At 41.9% G+C, this 23,067-nt stretch overlaps 2 protein-coding genes across 12 annotated transcripts in view; one reads left to right on the plus strand and one right to left on the minus strand.

The window, feature by feature from the left end:
- Positions 1-23,067, minus strand: part of PPFIBP1 (PPFIA binding protein 1) — a 177,914-nt gene that overhangs the window by 94,196 nt on the left and 60,651 nt on the right. For 9 of the 11 annotated variants that reach the window (XM_045873708.3, XM_045873703.3, XM_045873705.3 and 6 more), the window contains one exon: positions 19,376-19,470. The gene's annotated coding sequence lies outside the window, so the exon portion shown is untranslated. Of the gene's footprint in view, positions 1-15,236; positions 15,375-19,375; positions 19,471-23,067 lie in introns of all 11 variants that reach the window. The other 2 variants (XM_064591470.1, XM_054507134.2) reach the window with 1 other exon arrangement.
- On the plus strand, positions 1,542-3,116 carry CUNH12orf71 (chromosome unknown C12orf71 homolog). The gene is made up of 2 exons (XM_045869531.1): positions 1,542-2,072; positions 2,802-3,116. The coding sequence occupies exons 1-2, from the start codon at positions 1,542-1,544 to the stop codon at positions 3,114-3,116; spliced, it is 846 nt and encodes a 281-aa protein (XP_045725487.1).

Genomic DNA, 23,067 nt, shown 5'->3' on the forward strand with positions numbered 1-23,067 from the left:
GCCCAAATTAAGAGTCAGACACTTAACCGACTGAGCCACCCGGGCGCCCCCTCTACCCCTTTTACCTCACTAACTTCTACTCCCTCATAAATACTCAGATCAGAAGTACTCTCCTCCAGGAGGCCTTTCCTGACATCCCCACCCCAATCTCACCCTGGCTGCGTGAGGTACCTCCTTTCATTCTCCCCTGACATTATTTTTACGTCCTGTTGCTGCACTTACCATTCTGTCCTATAACAGGCTGCTTAGGTCCGCCTCAGCAAGCAGGCTCTAAACTCCCTTAAGACAGGAGCCATCTTCCACGGTCATGTGACGGGAGGGAAAGACCTGCCATCGCATTTGTTCTTCTGCCCTCAAGGGGGATCCTCTTCAGCCCAAGACGGGATGAGCACAGAATAGAACACTAGAAGGGGATAGCTCTTGTGGCTTTCTATCCCTTTTTTTTCTCTTCCCACATTTCTGACTCTAACTTGGGGCCTTGTGTTGCCATAGTAACCAACAGTCCCAGAACACAGACTTCTGGCAGTTGGACTTCTAGCCACTGTGAGTCAGGACCTGAAGGATTTCTAACATCCCCAGTTTAGGGCTCAGGAGCTGGCAGCACCTTTTTCATGTGGGCAGTCACCAGAGCAGGGCATGACACTGTGTGTGTGTGTGTGTGTGTGTATTCTCCCATCCCCACGTACCTACTGGGGCATCACAGAAAAAGCTGCACTAAAAAGTGCCAACAGATGGTGGGAGGATGGGCATCTAAATGGCTATAACCTTTCTGGAAAGCAATTTGATATCAACTCCAGTTTAATCTATCCGTGATCTTTGATCCATTAAAGCCACAGATAATATAGAGGGAGACACAAGGATTTATTGATAAGGGGGTTTACTGGACATTTATTAAAACAATAACAACCACTTAATGGTCATCAATAAGAAAGTCGTTAAAAATGACAAAATAGCCATATACATGTTTACTGTAGGGTATGCCACAAAATATAATAATCTTAGCTTCAATACCTGATGTGACATCCACATATATGTATGTGTATGTATATGTACAAATACACAGGTACACATACATGTCCGTATAAAGAAAAAGAAAAGGAAATCCACCAAAATGTTTTCAGTGATGGTTATCCATATTTCTGGACAGTAGGATCATAAGCATATTTAATTTCATCTTCATACTTTTCTGTGTTTTTCAAATTTTATACAATGATCATTTTTTCTTTTAAAACGCAAGTTGTTTCAACTGCAGCAAGACAGATGACGAGTGGTAGCAGGTGGGGAGGATTAGTCAAGAGGGTTGTCATACAAAGAAAGACATTTCTTCAAGGGAGGGGGTGGCCTTTTTTGTCCTTCATTAAAGAATACAAAAATAGGAAGAACTTCTACCAGAATGGCATAGTTACAAATAGAAAAAGGAATGAATAATGTTATTGTTTAAGTATCATGACTTCCCTCTCCTCCCCAGTCCCACCTATTTTTTCCTTTCTTTCGAAGATTCCTGAGTTGAGAGAGACCTGAGATTTGAGTCCCTGAACAACATGGCATACTCATCCTGCAGCAACGACGGATCAGACAGCACAGCCTGCAGCTCTGAATCAAACCTGAGCCTCTCTGTGGGTTATTTCCCCTGTGAAGACACCTTCTCTTACGAGAACACCATCTCCTGTGAAGACATGTCTCCCAAGGGTCCTTCAATCCTTGTCCCTCCTATCCAAGGGACGTGGAGGACTGAAAGTACAGGCAGACTCCTGAGGAGACGAGACCAAATTCGGGACGACCCAAAGCAGTTTTGCAAACTCAGCATCACCCTGGCCTGGGATGTTGACGTAGGCTCTAACAATTCAGACTCCATAGCCAGTTGGGACATAACTGGAAGCAATCAGTGGATAGACAAGTACCCCGAAGAGAACACACAACTGACTCTCAGCAAACTGGACAGTCTAGTGCAAAAGCTTGAGAAATTTCTAGAACATCAGAAAGACGAGGAAGGTGGTGACTCTGCCTTCCCTGGATCTGCTCAGGAGGAAGATTTCCAGTTGTTCAGCAGCCCCCCTCCAGACATAGCTCAGGTCAGTCATCAAGAACATGATACTTGTCAGGACTTGCCCCACGCCTGCCAACATGAAGGGATCATCCAGTTTCCACAGATTCCTCCAAGACTTCGGGAACATGAACTTGCTGAGGTGAGCAGAGAGATGCCTCACAGGCAAAAAGGGGATGGACCTGGTTGGGGGGGCCAGTTTGAAATGCATGGAGCATTACTTGCTCTGAAGCAAGGCCAGCCTCCCTCAGGGTCTGACACAGCCCGGAGATGGAGAGAGAAGGCAAGGAAAGGGGTCAGGGTAGAGTTGAAGGGAAAATACTGAGGAGCACTGAAGGAGAAAAGAGGGGAGGGAAGTTAAGAAAAGACTAACAGTTATGATACCCATCCCCACCCCCCAGCCCTGTGTTTTTCGTTGACGTATTAAAATTTTGCATTTATAGTTGATTATTTTTTTTTTAAGATTTTTTATTTATTTATTTGAGAGAGAGAGAGAATGAGAGACAGAGAGCACGAGAGGGAAGAGGGCAGAGGGGGAAGCAGACCACCCACCGAGCAGGGAGCCCGATGCGGGACTCGATCCTGGGACTCCAGGATCATGACCTGAGCCGAAGGCAGTCGCTCAACCAACTGAGCCACCCAGGCGCCCTATAGTTGGATTATTTTTGACAAAAGGATTTGAATTCGGTAAGTGGGTAAATATTGGCCCCATTGTTGTCTGGGTTATGCATATTTAACTCCTTCATTTTCTTGGCAGATGATAAGCCAGACAACTGGCAGCCAAAGGACAAGCACTATAGAGACCTCCTCGGTCTCATCCGGTCAGCCAGAGGAGGAGGACGCTCATTCCAGCACACAGGCCCTCTCCTGTGTGAACTTCAGGGGGGTCTTCCGCTGGCTAAGACAGCAAGTCCTCGCCTCGCTTCTCAGGAGACCACACCCCGAGGAGGCCACTGAGAGACCCCAACAGCTGGCACAAAAGAAAAGACTCTCTCACAGAGGCAAGAGAATCCAACCTCAAGACGCCCTCGAATTAAGACACCCTCTATCGCCAGATGTTTTAACCTTTTGATAGCCCCTATTCTACAATCCCCATGAGTTAACTGTTTTCTAATAAATATAACACATACTCTTATTATCCATGTCTTCCTCTTCCAGCCCACCATCTTGACTCAGGCTGAAAGTCTGTATGTTGTCTAGAAGACTGATGAATATTCTCTGTGAATTTTAAGTAGTATTGTCCTTCCTAATTTGAAGGCATTCTTGCTCTCCTCCTCCCTTCTTACTGTATTTTACTCGAATTTTAAATATTTTCCTCTTAATATTAACCCAAATGCCCATTTTCAGAAGGCAGCAGTATAACCCATCAGATTCCCACGATGGTAGTGTGGTTTTAGTTGAACTTCTAGGGCTCGAACAATTGGCAGAGGATACTGAGTCACTCAGGGAGTGGATTTCAGTTTGGCAGTGTGTCAGGAGTTCAGACGGCGGATCTGATGTTCCCAGGGGACATCACTGGTTCTAGTGTGTGTTGCATTGGCTAGAATAAGTTGGCTCACTCAGGCGGAATGTGAGGATTGGGAATCTACTTAACCACTCCAAGTCTAACCCTCCTCGTTCAGAAGATGGGGAAGATAATATGAACCTCACAGGGTTGTTGCAAGAACGGAGATAATGATAATTTCGTTGTTGCTGACGCTATTCATTTTCCAGAGGATCTCCCCCAGAAAACTCGATCCAAGGGACATCCCAGAGTGAGAGCTGAAGAGTAATTCTCATGGAAATATCTCCCACACAGAAGCAATATTTACCCAAAGTTATGGGTTTCTGCAGATCTTGACTCAAGCGAGTCCTCTCCCAGTCCATTCCCCCACTGTGTCTTCTGAAATTCCTTTACAATTGGCAGTAAACTTTCCTCTAAATTTCAACTTCTTTAAGGAAGACTGTACTCATCTCTCACCCTTTTGCTCTGACCTCTCCCTCTTACTGATATCAACTCCCCTCCCCACGACCACTACCACTCTCCTTATCCACCCACAGGCTTACCTGAGAGCCCTCCTTCTTCAGCTTTTGCTACCAGCCTACATGACCTGCAGAGTTCATGTGCCTAAAGCATGGGATTCTTTGATCTCAAATTCCTCCCTTTCTTCAATTTCAATTCCCTTTTCTCCTTCCTTCTTCTCTTCCTTCCTTCCTACCACAAATATTTAGCACATAGAAGTGCCAAGTACTTTTCTAACTTACAAAAACAAAATCCATCCTTGGGGCTCAGGTGGCTCATTAGTCAAGAGATAAAGCCATGTAAACATATGACTAGAACAGGCTACAGGTGATAGTCTGTATGAGGTACACACTGAGTACTAAAAAATAAGCAATTCAACACGAGGAGGTGGATTGTTAAAAGTTTCATGTCTGAGGTTGCTTGAGTTAAAGGTGGAGGACTTGAAGCTGCTGGATAAATCGGTGTGGTGTTAAATTGTGCAGTCCTCACTGGTTATGTGTGAGAGACAGTGGGGATGATATTTCCCAAGGAATGACAGTATGGTGGGAGGGAAGAAATCAAACAACAGGGCCTTCTTAGCAATATATGCTCATGGTCACATCCTGAGCTTCTTCACAGGCAGACTCCTCACTTCATCCAACTCTCTGAGAACATCTTCCCATTTGACTGGCTCCCTCCAACGCCCTCCGCCACCTCCACTTCTCTTTGACTTCACCAAGACTTTGAGTCCCATTACCAACCCCTGTTCATGAGTTTCGGTCCCTTCCAGATCCAACCCAGGCACCTCCTTCCTCAATTGCAGCATATCCACCACATCTAGTAGCATTCACAAAGCCTTGCCCTTTCCAGATCTTCCTTTAATCTATAGTCACCACATTCCCCAACAGTAAGGGCCAACACATGAAACACAGGGATTACTTTCTCCATTTCTGGAGAATCCCCCCCACTGCCTTTTCAAGTCCCCCCCCGCCCCAGCTCCCTGGGGAATTTTTCCTTAAAAACTCCACTCTCGAGTTACTATGAGGCCAAGAACGATCCTTCCAGCTTAAGTTGACCACATCCTTCCTTAAGCCATCCCCCAGTCCCCATCCTGCCACCTTCACCCCGTGACTTGTACTTTTCAGTCTCTTTATGTAACTATTTTGCCTACAGACTAACTTCTTAGTGCCTTTTTATGGCGGGATCCTAACACAGTGTCTGGTATGGAGTGGTCTGGCTATATGAATTTTTAAAATGATTTTAATATATCTTACTTCTTTCAACTTTTTCCTATGTAATTTTTTAAAAAGTGAAATACAATAGCTTAGAGTTGCTATTCTTGAAGTTAAAAGTTAGGGTGGACAGAGTTAAGAGCGGGCATGGGAGTAGAAAGAGGGGAGGCAGGAAGAAAACAGAAATCCGTGGAAGGTCAAGAGAGGTGATGACCCACAGGCTGAGAAACCTAACACCAGGGGAAGTTAGCGACTAATCTGAAATGTTAATTCAACGAACAGACATGGAGCCTTCATGTTGCTTTAGACTAGATGTATGACATGCCTAAAAGATGACATCTACTACCACCGTAGCACTAGTAACCAGAGCTCTGCTATTTTAACTTTTTCTCCAATAATTAAGCCAAACTCTAAGAAAAACTCAACCAAAATGAGCTACCTCAAAAGACGGCCCGTGGTGAATAAGGAGCCCTGTTCATTAGCAAGATTTCTTACATATTTGTGCTTATTTTTCAGTGTTATATAAACCTGCTTGACGGGTATGAGGTTTAGCTCTAAAGTCCAAACAATGTCCTTTATAAGCCTTTACAACAAATATTCTATGTAAAGAATTAGAATTTGAAATATTCTTTAGGGTTATCATGCTACATCTCAGAAAGCAAGTCGAAGTGCTTAAAAATAGGAAATATTTCAATACCTCCTCATTCATTATTGTGTCAAATATGCTATGAGGCTATTAGCTACATGCTAAACTATGACCAGGTTCTCCACTTTTTGTCACATACATGGGGCTGGGGTTGGAGGAGGCCCACTATACATCAAAAGGACCGAGAGCAAAATGGAAGTGATCACTGAAAGATCCTACCTTTCCTATAACCTTAAGCATCGAATGATTGCACTTGCCAGACACAATACATTTTGGGATTCCCATTATCTCAATACCCAAAACTAAAACCATGCCTTCAAGTGAACTGCTCAACCTGAAACCCATAAAGCTCAGCTACTCGAACTAGCAAAGTATTACCTTAAATATTCATATTCTAGAATCTGTAACATCATAATGAGCCAGAATACAGTGAAAACTTATCAAGCAAACGTAGAGAGTATTCAGCTTTCTCCACACACAGAATCAGATAGACGAATATAAATTTTATAGCCCACCCCATGTCAATTTCTTACTCAGTAGGATCTCATGACAGAAAAAAATGTGTGCACCGTACCATCAAAATGAAGGCAAAATCATTTTCTTCAGACGTAACGTAATGTGAAAGTTCATGGCTCCCGAGGATACAGAGGTCTAGGTCTACCTGGTCACAAAAACAGTGTCCAAAATCCTCTTACCAAACAATGAAAGGAAAAATGAAACAAATTATAAATGAATTCCTAAGACTGCCTGGTAGGGTTTTTACCCCAAGAGTTAAGAACGGTTTTGTTTTGGCAGGAGGGATAGCTAACTGCATCAAAAATAAGTCTTTTCATTATGAGTTGCATATGGAAGAAGGTATACTGCATGCAGTGTACTCTCTAATTTCAAGATGGATGAGGAGGCCTTATTTTGCATCGCCTGGAGTCAACCTTTTCCCACTACCCCCTCACCCCCTCATCCCCCAACAAAGAGAACAACACTCTCCTTTCACAAAAGTGAAATAAGATCCTCATCAGATAACACCGAATCACTGAGCAAGCCAGTCATGAGTCAGGTGGGTACAAAAGCCTTAAGATGAATTCCCAAAAGGATTATAAACCTAGATCAAGAAATCCCCCTACTAAACAATTTGTTGACTATTCCACCTTTCAAAGGAATTCCATGGTTTTGATGCCCTTTGGATTTCAATCTACTATGCTTCCCAAAGAAATATTTCTGAGGCATTTTCAAATGGGAGGACACACATCAAGTATCTATTCAGATTGTGGCTGCTTAATGAAAACTCATTATTACTGAATTCTCTTGGTCTAGAAGGAAATCAGAATGGCAATTTAACTTCATTTGTCCTCATCTGTATCAATAAAGATTGATTATTTTAAGTGCAAACCCCACAACTAAACAGATCTCCCTCTCCTCACAGAACTTTCCCGTGCACCCACTTAAAAAGGAAAACACCGGACAAGTTCAAGTTCATCGTTAATACAGGCTTGGAGAGTTGTTTTTATGTTTCCCTTTCATCACCTCCACTGCCCTCTGTCTCTGGGGCCTAGGTTTTACCCCAAACAGGCACAGGGATGAAAAGGAGAATTTTTCTCCAGTAAAGTGACCACAAATTAAGTTAGTACTCTATCACAACTACCACCATAACAACAGATGCACATAAGAATCAAAAAAGAATGCTAACCCACTTGCTGTGATGAGCACCGAGTGTTGTGTGGAAGCACTGAATCACTACATTGTACACCTGAAACTAATATTACCCTGTATGTTAACTAGAATTTAAATACAACTTTAAAAAAATTAAATGCTAAAACCATTGGGTGAATGGGCTCTTAGAGAACAAGACATGCACATGGTCTCGGGGAACTACCCGGCAGACTATTTATTAGTTTTCAAGGGGATTAGGTACCTTTACAATGGAGAGAACTAGTGAACGCCAGCTTAATTAACCAAATGATTCAATTCAGTCGAACCAACATCATGCATGTACCTTCTGTTGTTAGCCCTGTGTGTTTACCCTGAATCTCATCATGAGGAATCCAACAGTCAGATGAATCCAGAATATAAGAAATTCTTCTAGACAACCACCTGAGACTTTTCAAACATGTTAACATCATGAAATACCAAATAAGAGAAAACGAAAAAGTCAAGGAGACCAGACAATTCACAAAGGAGACCAAAGAGACATGACGACCAATTGTTATTCATAATCCTTCAATAAATCGTTCATCAAATTCTCAAAACTATGATAAAAAAAATTTTTAATTGGTGGACAAATCTGAATATGAACTGTATCTTAGATCATTTTATTGTGCGTAATAAGAATATTATGGCTATGTAAAAGAATGTCCTTAGTTCTTAGGAAATTAAGAGTGAAGCATCACGGTATTGGTAACTTATTTCCAAATGGACCAGGAAAAAAATATAAAATAGAAAATGATAAACAAAGATGCGAAAATTTTAAGAAAAACTCCAGTAAGAAGGGAATCCAGAACTTTGCTATGAAAATAAAATACTGCATTTGCTATACTTGTGTGATAATAGTATCTTAAAGATGTACATATTTAAAGCATTAAAATCTTTAAACGAAACTTAGGTATTGATTTCTAAATGATACAGGCTAGGCAATTCTCTAATCTGGATTCATTCATTCATACTGGCACCTGCCTTTCGATCTACCACGGGCTGCAAGGAATTTTCAGTCTCATGGGTTAATAAATATTCACCCCACAAGTCCCTCTAACTGTAAGTTGATCCAGTTGAAAGCAGACTAGCATGTAGGCATTTTTCAAAAACTTTCAGATTTCAGAAGTTTCTTTAGCTTTTGTTGAAATTTAAAAGAATAATTTTTGCCCAATGGAGAGCTAGGCTCTCTTCTCGTTCAAGTTATCACAAAAGTCCCAAGGTCTGGATAGCTCATGTTTACCTTCAAAAAAGACCTTCTTGGACGTTTTCTGTTTTTCACAAATCAAGGAACAGCCTGTCACTTTATAGTACTAATTCTTGCAGACTTTTTTCGACATTTCCTTTTATTTTCAGCAGTGAGAGAGTGTTTGGCTTTTTCAAACCTAAGAAACAGCATAAGCATACAGTCACCATATAATGCACTGAATATACTGGGGAACTTGTGAGAGCAAAACAGGGTGCTTCTAGAGTCCTTATTAACATTTTTTGGTGTTTCCTCTTACAGGATTAAAGCTATAGAGTTTCCTTAAACAAATCAGATATATTCACATATATTAACACTTCGCAAATAATTCATAAAGTTCAGAGACTCCTTGAATCCTATTCTTCAATACCAGGTTCAAAACCCAAATTTCTCAAATAAAACTTTCGGGCTTCAAGTCCCAGGTCTACCTCTTATTTGCTATGGATGCTGGTAAGTTACTTAACCAATCTGGGCTTTCCATTTTATCTATAAAATATGATCCTGGTAGTACTAACCTCAAAGTGTTGTGGTGAGGGTTTAGAAAAAGTGCCTGGCACGCAGTATGTGCTTACAAATTTTAGCTGCTGCTAGCTGCTGTCACATATTTCCTTTTTAAAATCTTCCTGTTAAAAATCTGCCACAGCTCCTTATGCCTACAGAATTAAGTCCAAGCAAACTGTCATTAAATCTCTCTAAAATCAAATCCCAATGTACTTTTCCAGTCTTATTTTATAATGCTCCGCACTCGCCCCTCATACCCTGTACTTTTCTGCCTGAGTGCTTTGCTTATACTGTCCCCTCTCTTTGCAAATGCCCTAACCATGTTAGTCTGCCCTGCTACCTACCGACTCCTAAATGCACCCTTTCAAGGCTCATGTTAAATTCAAGCTCTTCTACAGGAGTGAGCAGGCTAGAAATAATCTCACCTTCCTTTGTGCTACCATAGCTCTCCCTGTAATATGTGTACGTTTTATCCTGTTTTACAGAAATGTGCTGCCCTGTCTTTCTCTCCCGCTAGACAAAAGCAACTGTGTTCTGCTTATCTTATCTTTTCATGCTCCAAAGCCCCTGGCCCAGTTTCTTGGACATGGTAGCTCCATGAAATGGTGAAATGAATGGTTATCTGCAGGAAATAATTGAAACAGATAATATCTGAAATTGCATGCCATTTCCTCTCACATAAAATTTAACTAGCTTCTACTTTAATTAAGTCTAGTCCCTGGATATTTATATTGGGGGCCAGGGAGCGTGGTATAGTGTAGATGTTTCCCGAGTGGAAAAGGTCAGTTTTGTACAACAGACAAAGCTAGTGAACGGTCACATCTTTCTATTTGTCTGAGTAGATACTGACACTCTACCGTCCCTTTTTTTCAAAAAGATTTTTTTTGAAGTCTTCATATTTCCAAACCCTCCAGATAATGTTTAGATTCATTCACCCATTCAAATACACTTACTGAACATAACGTGCTAGAGGCTGCGCACCAAGATGGTTAGATAGACCCCTCCCTTGAAGGATTCATACTTGTCGGAGGGATGGGCATCTTGCCAGCAAAGGGGAAGATCTGGGAGAAGGAGCAGACAACACTGGCAAAGGGAACAGCCTATGCAAAAGCGAAAGTCCTAAAAGGCATGCGTGGCAAACCGTGCAAAGTGCAGTTTCGCTTAAGCACAGGGTGGTAAGGGACAGAAATCGGAAGCGTGCTGGGATGGAAGCCAGATCATGAAGGAGTTCTAAATTGTATCTTCTGGGGAGAATGGGATTTTGAAGCAAGCTATTGAGATGATTAAATCCATGTTCTAGAAAGGTTTCTAATCACAGCAGTGTGGCAATGGGCCTGAAGAGGAGAGAAGCTGGCAGTAGGAATAAGAGCAAAAAAGAAAAGAAAAAACGGCCAGCCAGGCTGCATGGTGAGATGGAAGAAGGACTAAAATGCGGTTTTAGCCCTTAAGTAGTTTTCTCAGTATGGTTGGCGGTCCTGCTCTTCCTCTCTCAGGCCAGCTGCAACACCCTCCGTGCTACATCAGCTCTTAGACACTACTTTCTCTGATAATTAGTAAGCATTTACATGAGTTAATTTAATAAACACAGGAGACAGGACATTATCTAAGCTGAAAAGATGCATCAGACTCTTCAGGTGCCCCGAAGTAGACTATCAGGCATTACCAAGCAGACTTCTCCTTGCTCTTTCATTCATCTGTTCATTTTAGTAGCCATTCCCTCACTGGGGTTCCACCATGTGCCTGCCATTATCATCTTCCAGGCCAAGGACATGGGGATACACAAGACATTGTTCCTTTCCTCTAGGTGTTCAAAGCCTGGCAGAAGTGTTGTCATTTGCTCAACAACAGGAATGACCAACTGGGCAAGCTGTCCGTAACGGTCTTCATCTTACACGAGGCTGTTTAAAAATGTGTTCTGGGTAATGGTCACAATACCAACTTGTAACTCAATTTTTTACCTTAAATGATTAGTCTGGTACATGAACTACAGAGCTGGACTGAAAAGGGTTCCTGCTGCAATAATTGGGATTACTTTGCTTATGTTACATAATAGGTATTTGTGGATGTGCCTACTCGCCAAAATTCATTTGTAACCCCAAAATCAATATGAGCAGTGTTTTCAATGGACATTCATGGACATGCACAGAGCAGCAAAACATTTGAGTGGCCTGCGAGCATGGTCCCAGCTGAGGTGGAACAAGGCAATGCTCTGCCTTGTTTCAGATCAGCATTCATACTATAAACACGTGTTTCATACTATACTATAAACACGTTAGATAAGCTCTGTTCAGGCATGGGTTACAGCGCTCTTGATTGTGAGTTCAATGCTAATGAATCAACAATATTAAATAAGGTGCCTTAAAACAGAAACAAGGCTATGGAGGGCGCCTTGGTGGCTCAGTCAGTTAAGCGTCTGCCTTCAGCTCAGGTCGTGATCCCAGGGTCCTGAGATCGAGTCCCACATCGGGCTCCCTGCTCAGTGGGGAGTCTGCTTCTCCCTCTACTCCTCCCCCCTGCTCATCATCTCTCTCTCTCTCTCTCTCAAATAAGTAAAATCTTTAAAACAACAAGAAAAAAGAAACAAGGCTATGTATTGATCAACTGAGAAAATGTGACAGAGGCTCACAGGAACCTAAACTTATACATGGTTTAAGTTGATTAAACCATGGTTTAACCAATGGTTCAGTATTCACTAACTCAGTATTTGCGGTGAGTTTATAGAACGTTGTAACTACTACAAATAACAAGAATCGACTGTATTCTATCAAGTAAAGAGTACAACCAACCAACCACACATAACACATCAATTTTTTTCAGCGCCACCTTCTGAGGATTCAGGAGGGCCACAAAGGGAGGAAAAGGAAACCACATTCTGAATCCTACAACACTCCAGTAGAATTAGTGGGTATTTTCTGTCCCTCTAGAATCACTCGGACACAGACTCCCAGAGAAGTGCCTGCTGCTCTGGCTAACAAGGGGAGGCCAGAGAAAGGGCCAACAGGCTAGGGGGTGCTGTGGGTGGGTCAATGTAAATAGGTGTTTGGGGTGTCACTATTTTCTGTTGGGAGAAATCTTACATTTGAAGGTCTGCTACTCCTTGAAGGCCATTTATTTCCTGCTTGACGCTTGTTTTTTCACTATCCCAACAACACAAGAGGCTCCATCTGGGTGCAAGGCTCAGAAAGGGGTGTTGTACACCAGACCTCACTCAGGACCCATTTCCACTATGAAGAACCAAAAAGCCCCCTTCTGTACGCAAATAATCCATTTTTTAATTTTAAAAATTTACAAATTGCAAGACACTATAAATCCCACAAATCATCCAAAACTTCTGCAAACGCCCCAGGATTCACGTTTCCCTTTGTAAAAGCTAATCCCCTCGAGCAGGAAACAACTTCCGGACACCGTTGTATTGGAAGCTAACAACCCGGCTCCAGAAATTCCAGGCATTAGAACCAGAAGCATTCATGGAAAGTTCCATCCTGTGTCTCCCTCTCTCCCAAGATTGACATCGTGTTTATTTGTTAAACAAAACAGTCATCCAAGTTCAGACCTATTGAAAAGCTTCCAAGCAAGATGAGAGGCCAAGGCAAGGAGGAGGAACAGCTAATCAGAAATCAAGGGCAGGAAAAGCTGGACCCAAAATAAATATAGTACAAAATGCCCAGAATAGTCCAGAAAGACAGCTGATGACCTTTTCTTCTAAAATCTCTTAATATCACAGTATCAAATAGTCTATGTATCTAAAACCAAGCACAGAAATACTACCACAAATGTAAGGAATAAAGTAAAAACAAACATAAAAATAGGAAAAGCTGATGGTACAGTGACAATTTGTGTTTTGAAATACAAACTAAAACACAGAAGACAAATATAATTAATGCATGGTATTGACAAATCAGTCATTGGGGAGGGATTATACCTCAGTTCAAGGTAATGGTCGTAGGAAGTTGTCGCTATTTCGAGCTCTGAAAGCTACCATAATCTCAAGAGATAGCATGTTTTACTTTTTGCCTAAAGACTAATGGGTCCTGCTACAATGGCTGTAAATTACCACACCCCTAATTTAAGTCTCCTCTTGACTGACCAAGCTCAGGGCTGTGCCTTGTCAAGCACAGGGCAGCATCTTGGTATTCAAGGAACACAGAACACACCCTGGGGACACAGCCTCACTTCATTGATCATGATGCACAAAGCCTTGAGCTACTGCTAAATTAGATTTAAGAACTACTGAAATCCCTTCTCCCACGTCCTTGCTCCCTAAACCATGGAGAGCCTTGGCTGATTGAAATTCTGGGGCCAGAACCATGCTTTTCAAAAAATGCCATAATATTAACCCACAGATCCACTACATGAGAGTCGAAGTTCCCTCGGACCCTCTTCCTTCTTAAAAAACTGCTGAGGCTAGGGTGCCTGGGTGGCTCAGTCGGTTAAGCGACTGCCTTCGGCTCAGGTCATGATCCCGGAGTCCCGGGATCGAGATCGGGCTCCCTGCTCGGCGGGGAGTCTGCTTCTCCCTCTGACCCTCCCCCCTCTCATGTGCTCTCTCTCTCTCATTCTCTCTGTCTCAAATAAATAAATAAAATCTTAAAAAAAAAAAAAAAACTGCTGAGGCTATATGCCTAAGTACTATCAGAAGTGCTAAGTGCTTCTAATTACATACATACATGCATAGCACTTGAAAGAAAAACACACCTGTCCCGCATGTGCGCACACACACCCTCCACGTATTTTGATTATTTGCTAAATGTGTAAACATTTCCTTTTTCTTTGTCTACAGTTGCACCCTTGCATATCTGTATCAAGGAGAAAAAAAATCAAAGTCACTAACTGCCAATTTCCTCAGGGGTGGGGAGAAAACAAAGCAACTGAGAATAAAAAGACTGCTGTGGCTTTGGCCCAGTGGAGCAAAGAGCTTCAAGTCGCCCTCAAACTCCATCCACACCCTCACACACAAAGGAAGCATCTGCTTAAAGGCAGAGTTCTACACTTGATCTTAGCCAAAAGGCAGAATTCTAAAGGCCCAACCACACCTCCCTTTGATTGTAAAGGAGATCCTAGATACTTGGTGGAAGAGGGAGAGATGACTAGAGGGGGTGGGGGAAATGGAAATAAAAAATCTTTTGTAAGTCTCATAATGGAAATTCATTTACGTGATTGCCTCAAGTTATAATGAACCAATAAAGCTCAAGACAGAACACATATGTGACACGATTCCAAGTAAGATCACCAACCCCCAGCAGCACTTTGAGAATCTGTAGTAGGAATTTACCTAGAATAGGGAATGTTTGGTCCACAAAAGGCAGTCGGGAGACAGAAAACTTTGACCCCCGTATGATAATTAAAGTGAAAAAGATTACCAGGGTATGGACAAAGACGGCCCAGAGGAACAGAGCTATGGGGGCTGCTTTTCTTTGGGACACCAAATGCTTGCTCAAAACCCACTACATGAGGGCGCCTGGGTGGCTCAGTCAGTTAAGCGTCTGCCTTCGGCTCGGGTCATGATCCCACTGTCCTGAGATAGAGTCCCGCATCGGGCTCCTTGCTCAGTGGGCAGCCTGCTTCTCCCTCTGCCTCTATCCCTCCCCCTGCTTGTGCTCTCACTCGATCTCTTTCTCTCTCTCAGATAAATAAATAAAATCTAATACAAAACAAAACAAAATCCAAAAAACCCCACTACATGACGAGGTGGAGTGATGACATAAGCAGGCCTGAGTAATGACCCGGACAGTCCCACAGCCTTCCTCAGCCTGAAGAAGGGAAGGCAGCAACAAAGCCAGACCAGAGGCCCCACCTTATTCTTGTGTCCACTCAGCCTCCAAAGCGGTAGAATCAGACAGCTTTCGCCACCACCACCCGAGATCTCGAGAACCATGAACACAATGGAGAGACAAGGGTGTTACCTGCGCTCTGAGGCAAATGCTATTTCTTCTGTTTATCAATTGCCAGAACATCTAAATGACTGGAAGTACAAACATCCCAAAGTTTTTAGTTTAGTCATTCCCTATATGTCCTCCTGCATCAGCTTCATGTAGATTCCCCTGGATATAAGAGGACTGAGGTCAGAACTTAAAAGTAATAATTAAGTAATAACACGATTTGCTATTTATTCTTATTTTATAAATCCAATGTCATTTCTATGACAATTACCAAATGTTTTTAAATTAACATTTGCTTTGATGTCTGGATCAACAAAACAAATCCAGTTTTGGGTGGGACACTCCCAACTGTGTCATGTGGGAAGTGAGAATTTAAACAGATAGCAGAGAAGGCCAAGTACAGCTTTCGTAATCCAGCTATGCCATTTATTTAAATACATTTATTTATGTAGCTTATATATAAATATACACACCCTTTAATGAACACAGCATGTGTATTAGAGCTCATTAAAGCAAATGTTGGTGTGAAAATAAATCTAAATACAATCATATAGCCTTAAGTCAGTCACAAGACTCCGGTCATTTAATTTTTTATTTGCTGTGGACACTAACTATTTTGTGAACTTAGGTCATATCTTGAAACCAGTCCTTTACCCACCCCACTTTCCTAAGTACCAAAATCTGAGGTCAAAGGAACTTCTGGTTTGGGATGAACCTGTGAAAGAATCTAGCACTTAGAAAAACACAAATACACCCAAAACTAGGTATTACATTTAGAGAATTCACAGAACCCCACTCTGCCTCAAAATGCCAATCTAAATTAGCTTCCTGATTTGATAGACAAAGAAACTGAGGCCCACGGTAAATGATAGAGCAGAAGTGCCATAGCTAGTTAGTAGAAAAGTCAGAACTAGAATTTCAGAATGTTCTCTTTGGTCAAGTCACTCTAAAAGTTTTCTTTTCAGAACACTAGATTATTCACTTGTTTGATCATAATCTCACCGAGGGCAAAACTGAGCTTAATCTACACCATGTGCCCCTACAGCTAGTTCAGAATCACTAACAGGTGAAAAGATTCACCAACCCCAACCAGTTAGGATGCGTCCCCTATACTGGGTGTGGTGGTGTGTAGTAAATCACCCACAGAGGACACCTGAGTGGCTCAGCCAGTTAAGTGTCTGCCTTCAGCTCAGGTCAGGATCCCAGAGTCCCGGGATAGAGCCCCGCATCGGGCTCCCTGCTCTGCAGGGAGTCTGCTTCTCCACTCTGCTCCTCTTCCCACTCGTTCTCTCAATCTCTCTCAAATAAAATAAATAAAATTAAAAAAAAAAAAAAAGTAAATCACCCACAGAGACTCCCACCAAAGCCCTCCAGTAACTTGTTTGCAAAATGCCTGGCAAGAATTGAGAGTCAATTTTTCTCAAACAAAATTATGATTTTCCTTTGTGCAAAATGACCCGACATCCCCATGACTCTCAGCTCCACCAGCCTCTTCTTGAACTGAGTAAAGCAGCTCCAACAACCAAGGGTGTCTTCACTGACTCAGCCTGGCGAGGGACCTGCCAAGAACCCATGGACAAACGCTTCCTTTCATCTTCCCTCTGATTTCAGTTTAAAGCAGGGCAAGTAGGAAAATATTTATTAGTTTCACCATACTTAAAAAAGAAACTAGTCTTATACTTTAAAAGAAATTACCTGAAAACTCCTATAAATACAGAGTCAAACAGGCAACATCCATAATAAGATTCAGAAAAATAGTAGGAATAATGACTATTATTCTTAGTGCTACAGCAATGAACGGTCTCAGCAAACCTATCAGATCGGCACATTAATACCCCTGTTTTACAGGGGACAAGCTAATCCCGAGAGATCGTGGGAAAAGAAAGCAGTGGAGCTGTGACAACACAGAATGGCCACACAGCAAGGCCCCCAGGCCCACTTGTTTGAAAATACGTATTTTTCCCCCCAGTCTGGTAATTCTACTGATTAAGTCCATCTTGGCTCAAGATTCATACATTAGGGACTGGTTTTTCCAAGCTTCCTTAAAAGAAAATTAGACTTAAAAAGAAATTTGACAAAATCAGAGTAAATTTGTTCAGAAAATGCTTTGAGAGCTCCTTCTGAGATTCAGCCTGCCTGCCTGGATCAATATTTATTTCTTTATTCATCTCCGCAAACTCTCTAGGTCTCACGGCAGAGATTCTTCCCCCGGGTTGTCAGTTTTCCAAGCTCTTGATCTGGCTGACGAGATATCCTAATGATTTCTAGGGTAGCCCAGACGTCTATCTCTTCTGGATCTAGTTTCTCTTCGTCTCTGTAACCCCGTCCTGTATCCAACCAGAGCCCTTGCTCTGAGGGGAGCAAGCCTCCCACACCACACACAGCAGAGAAGGTTCTACCTGGCCACACCCTCAAGAGCAATCTGCGAAAACATCTTCATCTGTTCCTGACTAGCATGCTCAGACGGTCAGGCTGAGGCAAACAAATCACCTAGCTACCTAAAATCAACGTGTCTGCCTTCAAAGACATTTATTTCGTCCAACATCCCTCCCCAGATCTGCAGAATCTAAATTACTGAGTAGTCCCTGAACAAACAAAATACAATCATCACCAGAAGATAGGCACAAAAATATTCACTGAAGCGTTGTTATTCATCCAAACTGGATAACTACCAAAATGTCCAGCAACTGTAAAACAGATATATAACTGAATACTGAGACTGCAAGGAGAGTGGAAAAAAAATACTATAAATATTGTAGATAAATTTCACAAATATAATAAGAAAAATCAGCCAGACACAAAAGTATAGTATATGATTCCATTCACATGAATTTTTTAAACAGGCAAAACTAATCAATCGGTTATTCCCAGGGGCATTAGAGGAGGCAGGTTCTGGGGTGCTGGCAATTTTCCATTAATCTGGGTGCTGTTACAAAGGTGTGTCCACTTTGTGACAATTATTCCATCAAGCCATCCACTTATGATTTGTGCACTTTCCGTGCTCGCTTCGGCAGCACATATACTAAAAATAAGATTTGTGCACTTTCCTCCATTTTTCCATAAAAAGCTGACTGAAAGAGACCTCAGGGAACTTCTGGTCTGCTCTCCTCAGCTGGCATAAATAAAAGTAATTGTTTCCCACGTACGTTAAATTATCTCAAGGACACACAGGAAATCCGTGGAAGGGCTGGGACTGGACATTGTATCTCTTAACTCCCCCCCCCATCCAAGCACCAAAGCTACCTCTCAAATGTGGGAGGATGTTTCTCTAGTTTCCTTCCTTGTTGTGACTACGGCCAAGGTTTAGAAGGATTAGGATCATATTCCTATTAAGAATACAACCCAGAAGGTTCCAGTCTCCTACCAAAAGCAGGGCCAGAAAGAGCACTTTAAACACCATTTAGGATATGGCCAATGAGAAAAAGTTGGCGCCGTGGTCACACTCTAGGTTTTGCCACTTACCAGTTGTGTGACCGTCAGCATACTCCCTACCTTTCTCTGAACCTCAGGATCCTCAAGTAGATCCCTGAAATCTTAACTCCTACCTTGCATGGTTGCCATGACAATAATACAAGGTGTCAGAGCCGTGCCTGGCACATTGCAGACATTCAGAAAAAAGTATTTGTTGACTAAATACTTGAAGGAGTCAAGTACTTGTCACTTAGCAGATGCTCAATAAATAGTTCAGTGCTATTATTATTACTGAACAAGAGTAGCAAGGAGGAAGGGAGTAAATAAGCTTATGTGAAAACATCTCATTTTTCTAAGCCTCTAGGGTCATTAACAAGTTGACCCAATTCTCATTGACTTCGATGTGGCACTGAAATGGTCTGAGGGACAAATAAAGGATTTGAGAAGAGGGTGGTGCTTTTCATGTGCTACCTGGTCTGTGTTTTTCTTCTCGATGCCAAATAGATTTGCTCCACTGACTGCCACAACACGTCTAAATTCTACAGTCACTTATGTTAGTCATAGTACTTCAAGAATTAAAAAACTTTTCAAGAGGGGGGTGGGTCATCAATTCTCATAGACTTAATGAGTTGACCGACATAGTCAAGGAACTTTACTACTGGGGAAAAATTTACACACTGAATATACAGAAAGGTAACTGCAGGCTTTAAAGATATCAGAAATAAACCATGGAGAAGAGAGAGTTTACTCACATTTTAAAAAGCAAGTCTAATACTGATTTTTTTTCTTCAGCTCTTCAAAACTTCCACGTACTTATTAGCCAACTGGTCCATAAAATTCTTTTATACTGAAAAGAAACAAATATAAAAAAGATTAATTAAAACTAATTTCAAATTAGAGCACACCAGGAAAAAAAATAAAGCCTATAGGTGATAAATTATTCTATAAGCAACAAAGAGCATCAAACTAGGTAACATGTGTAATTAAAAACAAGAAAATGGGGCGCCTGGGTGGCTCAGTTGGTTAAGCGACTGCCTTCGGCTCAGGTCATGATCCTGGAGTCCCTGGATGGAGTCCCGCATCGGGCTCCCTGCTCGGCAGGGAGTCTGCTTCTCCCTCTGACCCTACCCCCTCTCATGTGCTTGCTCTCTCTCATTCTCTCTCTCTCAAATAAATAAAATCTTTAAATAAAAATAAAAACAAGAAAATGTGGGGCGCCTGGGTGGCTCAGTCGGTTAAGTGTCTGCCTTCGGCTCAGGTCATGATCCTGGGGTTCTGGGATTGAGCCCCATGACCGACTCCCTGCTCAGCTGGGAGGGGTCTGCTTCTTCCTCTCCCTCTGCCTGCCGCTCCCCCTGCTTGTGCTCTCTCTCTCTCCCTCTTCTCTCTCAAATGAATAAAATCTTTAAAAATTAAAAAGAAATTAAAAAATTAAAAAAAGAAAAAATGTGTTAAGGACTAACAGATTTAACTAACTTTCTTCTAATTATCCTTCTTTCCTTCTTCCCCCTTCTTCTCCTCCCCTCTTCCCCCAGCACTCCCTTCTTCTATTTCTTCCTTAGTTCCCAGTTGCTGGACAACTTCAAATATTCTTTGAAGCCTGAGTTTCAGGAGAAAACCACCATCATTCTTTTTTCTAGCACAAAGTACCTGCCCCTTGTTAGGCACTCTATGAATGTTTGTTGAGTAAGTAAACAAACCACAGTTTTACAATATTTAGTTATTAAGGTTAAAAAAAAAAAAAGGAAATCAATTAATCAAAAAAAGGGGAAATCAACCAATAAAAAAATCAATATGCAGACAATATGGTAGAAATATATACACGCCATGTTCTAGACTTACAACTAGACTTGATTGATTTCCTTACCTCTTGTAAATAACATATACTCAGGAAAAAAAAAAATCCCAGTACTATATGTATGGGCATGTATATCCTCCGCATTACGGTAATAAAATATATTTTGGTAGAAAGGAATATTTAGGAATAGAAGTTCCTTTTGAGGTGCTCACTATTCAAATACCTCATAACTACCTCCATCTAAATAAGAAAGCAAAGTACCTTCAAGTTAAATACTAGAGATGCTACCTCACATGGGTTTATCAAATGTGTATATAGTCAGAGCCAGTCCCAGACAAAATTATGAAGTAGCAGTGTGGCTCCTTCTTTCTCTATCTACCCTTTTGAGGAGTCAGTGACCCCTGATGTTTAATTAAGTAGGGAAGCAACAGGATCGGCGCTAAGGTTCAAATGGCTTAATGGATATCTTTCCCAAGGACATCTTCCTTTGAAAAAGAGCTTCAAAAGAAGCAGGTGCTTAACACAGAAATAAAATGCATTACTGGCCATGGAATTTCAGGCATGAATGGGCGATAGAGGCTGTCTTAAATCTCTCAACTCAGGTAAGCATCTCTCCATCTGGTTGCCCCTAAAGCTGGCTTCATATATAACCCATACAGACACACCAATCCGGGTGCACTGTAAGCAATAATGGTATACACAGGCCAGCCCAATTTTAAGACTAGTTATGCTCCAAAAATAATGAGTTCTGTTCATCAACAGTTTTCCAAGTGAGTGTGCAGGAACCCTACTCCATACGTGCTTCTGAGAACGGAGGCAGGAGGAGTGATGTGGGACGGCCAGCACAGCAATTTCACTCTTGTCTTAGACTTAGATCCTAGATTTGGTTGGAGAAATGGTTTCCTTGAGCGCTCATAAAAGGGCTGAAATTAACGATTACATTAACAGCACAGAAAACTCCAATAAGTGTGTAACATAACTGATCTAGAACAATAATCATAGCAAAATCCAACCACCATTTCTAGCAGGGCCTTTGTGGGGGAATGTGAGTTCTAGCCAGGGTCCCAGAGCACAGGTCAACCTGGGTCTGAGTAGACGGGAGCCTAGCCTGTGCCTTCATCTCTTGCCCTGGAGCAAAGAGCAGAAGGAAGGATGCCAACATTGCCAGGAGGAAGGGACCAACAGTGAGGGGACAAGACTAAGATGTGGAGAGCCTGAGGATATTCCAGAGGTGGGGAAACAGGGACCTCCACAGGGAGCAAGACACAGCATGTTTCTGTGAGTCAGTTACATCCCTGGGGCCCCTTTCCAATCCCCATCAGCCTCCTTGCTAGAAATTACATGTGCAAGGTTTAGATGTCACACAGGTCAGGGCCTATAGGATACAAATGAGGATGGAGAAAATCCGTGGAATGGTTTAAAGAGAAGAAAAAATATATACCTATATTCTATAAAACCCAATTCTAAACATAAAAAAGGTTAAAGACTTGTAAGAAAGTGTTGCCTGAACTTGCTCCAGAGGAATCCATTCAATTGAGAAACACTGAGTATTTTCAATCCCTCCCTTAGCACAGAGCTCTGATTATTTGGACCAACCAAGACTGAATACATAAAAACATTTATAAACATGAACCATTAGATTTTTTGAATTTCCATCATGAGCCTTGTTTAAGTAAGTCAAAGATGTCCTTTGTTATACAGTTTTGATCGAATGCAAGAGACTTTAGTCATTTCCTCAGAAACAGACGTAAGCTATAAATATGAACTAACCAACACAGCCACTCACAAGAGAAGTTCACTGACAAGTTTAATTTAAAAAGAACACTTTATTAAACTGAAAAGTAAGCCACAAAAAATCCAAACCCATGCAAACAACATTCCTAGCAGAAAAACCTGTTGTGTAATGACAAGGATAATTACAAATAGCCTGTTACTTGACTCACACATTTTTCCTACACAAAAATTAACTACAACAACAAAAAAGTCTGTATTTATGTTTGTTTTATTTTATTTTTATTTTATTTATTTATTTGACAGAAAGAGAGAGCCAGAGAGCACAAGCAGAGGAAACAGCAGAGGGAGCAGGAGAAGCAGACTCCCCACTGGGCAAGGAGCCCGATGTGGGACTCGATCCCAGGACCCTGAGATCATGACCTGAGCCAAAGGCAGACGCTTAACCGACTGACCCACCCAGGCGCCCCTATTTGTGTTCATTTAATAAAACAACCCTTAGCATCTTGCCCAGATCAGATTTCAAATTCTAAGAATAATCCTCCAAACCATTAAGTGACTGCTGGATATCCCTTTGAGATGGGAAAACATATTTACTATTATTGCTTATTCTCTAAATCCCTTTGATCTTCTAAAGCATGACCATCATAAGTGAGAATAACATGTTAGACATAATCATTTGGAGGTGAAAGTATTGTTTATTATAATAATACCTATTTCATACTTTAAAAACTAAATGGAATCCAGGGGCACCTGGGTGGCTCAGTCGGTTGGGTGTCTGGGTGTCTGCCTTCAGCTCAGGTCATGTTCCTGGGGTCCCGGGATCAAGTCCCACGTTCAGCTCTCTGCTCAGCAGGGAGTCTGTTTCTCCCTCACCCCCGCCCCTCCCCCCTGCTCATGCTCTGGGGCACTCGT

This window comes from Mirounga angustirostris, unplaced genomic scaffold (assembly GCF_029215605.1).
Source record: "Mirounga angustirostris isolate CCGP_5_RB_7025 unplaced genomic scaffold, mMirAng1.0.hap1 SCAF_5, whole genome shotgun sequence".
In the NCBI taxonomy this organism is placed as follows: Eukaryota; Metazoa; Chordata; class Mammalia; order Carnivora; family Phocidae; genus Mirounga; species Mirounga angustirostris.